Source organism: Carica papaya, chromosome 1, assembly GCF_054855325.1.
Source record: "Carica papaya isolate Zhongbai chromosome 1, ASM5485532v1, whole genome shotgun sequence".
In the NCBI taxonomy this organism is placed as follows: domain Eukaryota; kingdom Viridiplantae; phylum Streptophyta; class Magnoliopsida; order Brassicales; family Caricaceae; genus Carica; species Carica papaya.
This window is the reverse complement of record NC_142309.1, coordinates 17157824-17163140: the sequence shown is the minus strand read 5'-3', so window position 1 is coordinate 17163140 and position 5317 is coordinate 17157824. Positions and strand designations below refer to the sequence as shown.

At 33.0% G+C, this 5317-nt stretch overlaps 1 protein-coding gene across 1 annotated transcript; it reads right to left on the bottom strand.

Annotated features, from left to right (window-relative positions):
- Positions 1-697: 697 nt before the first annotated feature.
- On the bottom strand, positions 698-4649 carry VND7 (vascular related NAC-domain protein 7). The gene is made up of 3 exons (XM_022033347.2): positions 4181-4649; positions 2679-2853; positions 698-1957 (listed from the first exon to the last, which is right to left on the bottom strand). The coding sequence occupies exons 2-3, from the start codon at positions 2833-2835 to the stop codon at positions 1125-1127; spliced, it is 990 nt and encodes a 329-aa protein (XP_021889039.1). The 5' UTR covers positions 2836-2853; positions 4181-4649; the 3' UTR covers positions 698-1124.
- Between the last annotated feature and the right edge of the window lie 668 nt (positions 4650-5317).

Sequence of the window (5317 nt, the reverse complement as noted above, 5' to 3'; positions counted from 1 at the left end):
TGTTTTCAGTTTTTCTTTTAAAAATACCCCTGAATTCAAAATCTTACCCATCTTCTCCAAAATTGCTTTTAATTTCGTTTATAACTTATTTTTCTCTAAAAAATTTAATGAAATTAAATTAAAATAATAATTTTAATTACATATATATTTCATAAATAAGAAAATTTATTACGGACCAAATTTTAGACTTAAGTATTACAATAAATATTAATTAATCAATAAAATGTATGAATCTCTATCCATTATTTATGGTTGGAACAAAAAAAAAGGTATAAAAGTTGTTTCCATAACTTTTGATAAATAGTTCACCCAGCCAATTCTTTTAGACATCAAAAGTGAAAAAAAAAAAAAAAGATTTAGTTGGTATAAATATGTTTTATTATTTTTATATCTTAAATTCACATTTTAGTTATATATACTTTTCATTGTGAAAATATATGCATTAAATAAAAACAAATTTACAGAAATTATGACTATAATTTATGGTTTAATGGATACTTTATCAACGAGTTCATTGACATAGGTGGTGGAAAGAGATGTTCAATTAATTCATAAAACTAAGTTACTTCTATTGTCTATATAAAGTAGCTAAAAGAACTTTATTGATATACAATCGAGATAGATTACACAAGACCACCACAGCTTAAAGTCAATTTTATAATAATTAATCATCTGCTAATATTAAAAAAAAAAAAAGACTGAAATTGAATTATATTAGAAGAACAAAATCATCATGATGTATATAATTGACTGAGCACAAACAAATGCACAGATTGGGCACTGCACATTAATTTACAATTATCAAAACAACATAGGCAAAAAAGGTGAATTCAAAACTTATTCACCTTAATTTGCTGCACTTTTCTGCATGGGAGGATTTTTAACTTTCAACCAGATATCTCCTCTGCAGCTTTATCAAAAACCAAATATCTATACATGCAATCTGCTTCCGCCATTAATGCATGCATGTTAAGAATGCAGTAGACATAACACATATACATATATGTGTATAATCTTCAATAACAGCAACTAAACGAGCCATATTTAATAATTAATTATATATAGAAACTCCTAATGTATCACTAGCTAGCTATAGCTCCATTATTAACTGTCAACACATTATGTTAAGAATGATCCGAGAAGCTGCATCCGAAGAGATGGTTAACGTAGTCTTGATTGTGGACTGTAAGCTCATCATAGGTGTGAGTTACGTTTATAGAACTAGGCAAGCCTGGACTTGCATTGAAGGGAAACGAGGTCGTATCATTGACTTGCGATGCCAGAAAACACTCCAAGTTTTTCCAGCTGTAATCAACGTGCTGGTTATTATTATTGGTCTTTTCCTCCTCGTAATCTTTATGGTTGACATGGCTATGGGAACCTTGCTCTCTCGTGGTAGGGCTGTCGAGTTGAGGAAGCTCTATGAGCTGATTCATGTCCACGAGTGATAAGTTCTGGTTAGAGACGAACACTTCCTGATCATGAATCTCCGAGGACGCAAAAGGATGATGGTAAGGGCTGGAGTGATCTTGATTGGGATCTGACGAAATCGATGGAGCTGGCCTTGTTATGTGGTCATTCATAGGGGCTCTCACACAGAAAGACTGGTTCCATGCATCGAAACCAGGCGGCCGCTGGTTCGGAACCGGCTTTTTGAATGCGCGACAAACTACCCATCCTTCTTCCTGCGACGGTCCGTGTTCGGAGGTTTGGAGGCGGTACTCGTGCATGATCCAATCTGTTTTACGGCCATTAGGGGCCCGTCCCTTGTAGAAGACGAGGGTTTTTCTCATGCCGATTATTCGGTCCTTGGAGAGCACGGCCTTGTCCCGGCCGGTGGCTTTCCAGAAACCGGCCGCTGTGGCTCTGTTAGTCCGGGTTCCGGTTGGGTACTTCCGGTCTTTGTGGCTGAAAAAGTACCACTCGTTCTGTTCATCATACCCCAGCTTGCATCTCGCTGCACAAGTAAATTAACAATACAGCAAATTCATTACATTGGCTTACCATACGACATCGTATTAATTCTACGTAAACACACACACACACACACACACACACTATCTATATCCATATCATGCACGAAAACCACGCATTTAAAATTAAATCCAAACACTTAAACTATATTTACAAGGGTTGGTGCTTTTTAGAAAGTTGGCTAACGAAGAGGACAAAAAAGGTTGACCATTGACCATTAAAAGATTGTGGATGTCCATGTGTGTCAAATTCTCTTCTCATTTATTTTTTGACTAAACATTGTACATTAATAATTAATGTTAGAAAATATTATGCGACAAGCGTGTCATATAGTGTTAGGTAGGAAGCATATATATTATGTGAATTAGCCAGTAATAATTGAATAAAAATTTAAAGTAATAAAAAAGAATTATTATTTTATCCTGTATTCTAATATATACTTTGTAGAATTGAACTTAGCTATAGAGCCAAGTATGAGTTTGGTACTCAAGCTTTTATGCTATATAAAATTAAATATAGAGGATAATCAATTACCTTACAACTATAATAGGTGGTATTTGTTAAAATTTTATTAAAATGATTAAAAAATAAAATTAAATATTAATACATATTAATTTTTATAAATTTGAATAGAATTTTTTGAAATAATCATTAGAATTCTACTCGATGCCTGAGTAATTAAAATTAATTAATTGAATATATACCTTCAATGTCCCATGGTTCGATTTTGTAGAGATCAATATCAACAATGACGTCTAGATCAATTTTTAAGGAATTGATCTTCCTTTTTAGGTAGTAACCCACAAGTTCTTCCTCTGTCGGATGAAATCTAAACCCTGGTGGAACGCACGATTCCATCATCTTCGTTCAATTTCAAATCTGATTCTCAGTCAAAAAATAATATATCAATTAATTAAGTTTTAATTTAATTAATTAATACTAAATATAGCTTAAATCTTAATTTCACTAATTAAGAATTAAAATACAATATAAATGGAATAAATGAGATACAATTTTTTTAAGAAAAAGTAAAGAGAAAAGTTCTAATTGGAAGAAAGCTTTCAAAACAAAGACATCAAATGAAATGGTGGGTGTGTGTGTGTATATATGTATATGTGAGTAATGATGGATGAAATATCTCAGACACATATTGGCCTCTCAGATGAGGCGTATAACATATATATCCAATTGGGTGAGATCTTAAGGGAAGTAAAATGATGGGTATGATGTAAATCTGTGGGGGCACCCACAAAACTATATATACATATGAGTTGACACTAACTAATTAATGGTCCTCCATTGTTGGGTTCTTCTTCTTTAATCTTATGTGGGACCTGAGAAGGACAGTAGACCATATATGTATGTAGGAATATATATATATATATATATGTATAGGTGGTGTAACTGTAGCATCTATATTAATAGTGGGTAGGTAATTAATGGAATAGAGGTTTAATTAGGGAAGAATTAAACAAGTGGAAAAAGGAACTTGGCCGAAAAGCTTGACTTTGCTGGGACAGGTATTCATGCTTTGAGTGCAGTGCACTCGTGGTGGAAAAACTTCATACCCACCACCAAGATTTGCTCTGGTCTTCTACAAAACATCACCTTCACTCATCATCAATACTATATATTCTCAACGCACACACACACACACACACGTATATATATATATATATGTATATTTCAAGGACAATATCATCACTAGCTATATTTCAAGGACAATATCATCACTAGCTACATCCCTTTCTGCATTTTCCCATTGTAATAATTTCACTGCACTCCTCTACCTCCACTATCTATCTCATCTCTCACAATTCAATCCTTCATTGATTATTTGACGCTAATACACACACTTACATATATATCTATATATATATATATTCAGATTAATGTTAAAATGTGAGAAGTTTGATAATAATCCAAACCCAATTGACTACTAAGAAGTACAAAAGGAAAAGATTATGATCCAGGTCGTGATTCATAAATTTTGAATTATAAACCAAAACTGCTGGATCTGTGGATTACATGTATACACATGTACATGCATGTCTGTATAAATATGCATGCTCAGAGTATATATCCAAACCCTGATAATTATGCACGCTAAGATGAGAAATCTTATATGACATGATGATGGAGCTATCTACCTAAAAAGTTGGCAGACATTCTATATGTCTGTAATTACATATATGCATATACTCACGAGAAAAACAGAATTGCTGAAGTAGGTTGCTTCGTTCTTGAACTGCTCCAAGATCACAGACAGACCAGAGAAGGGAGGGAGATTGAGCAACTGAACGTTGTAGATAGAAGAATGATGAGGAGCCTGATCTTCAGTATATAGGTGTATATGTATGTATGCATATATGGAAATTAAGGTGTGATACGTAGTGTAACTGTGTAAGAGAGTAGAGAGAATTAAGAGAATATGTATGTAGGGTGAGTATATGAATGTGGGAATTTGGATGAAGAGAAAAGAAGCAGACAAGGTTGGTTATATATATGTGTGTGTATATGAATTGGGATAACATATATACATCTGTATATATATATATATATATATATGTAGTTTAATTTGTTGAGGAAGGGAGGATATTGATTGCGCGTGGGGTGGCAGTAGATGAAAGGTTTATTTGGACGGCGTGAACAAATTTTCACGCCACCCCCCCTCTCTCTCTCTCTCTCTCTCTACCGCAATTTTGTGCCCTAAGATTTTCCCTCCTATATCACTTTTAACCACTCCATACTCTCACTCACCATCACAGTTGAATAGAATTTTTATTTTACTGTAACTACTTTAGTTAAAAATATTTAATCATTATAAAATATTTTTTATTTAAATACGTTAATTCATTAAAATTATATTTAACTTAATTATCATAATTTTATCAATATATTAATAAAAAATTAAACATTCATTAAAAAAATAAATTAATTCCAATATACAGTAAAATTAAACTTTATTCAAACACTGTTTCACATTATGTCCGCGTTAAATTTGATATTTTTATCTTATTTTATAAATTTGATTAGTATTAAGTTGGAACATCATACTGTAACAACATCCATAATTTAGAAAATAACATATCAAATTTAATCACAACCACATATGTGTATATGTATGGTGTACGAGATGTAATAGTATCATATGGTCTCTCTCTCTCTCTCTCTCTTCCACAACCCAGCTCGTATTGTCTGTTTGGTGCGCCGCCCTCGAACAATTGGCACCGGTGGGCAATTGACACGTGGTAGCCACGTCAGAGTTCCGAGCTGTCCCTGTCATACCTCTAATCATTCGAGTTAGCTGTGTCCAAAAAAGAAGTACTTGCACCTCAGATGA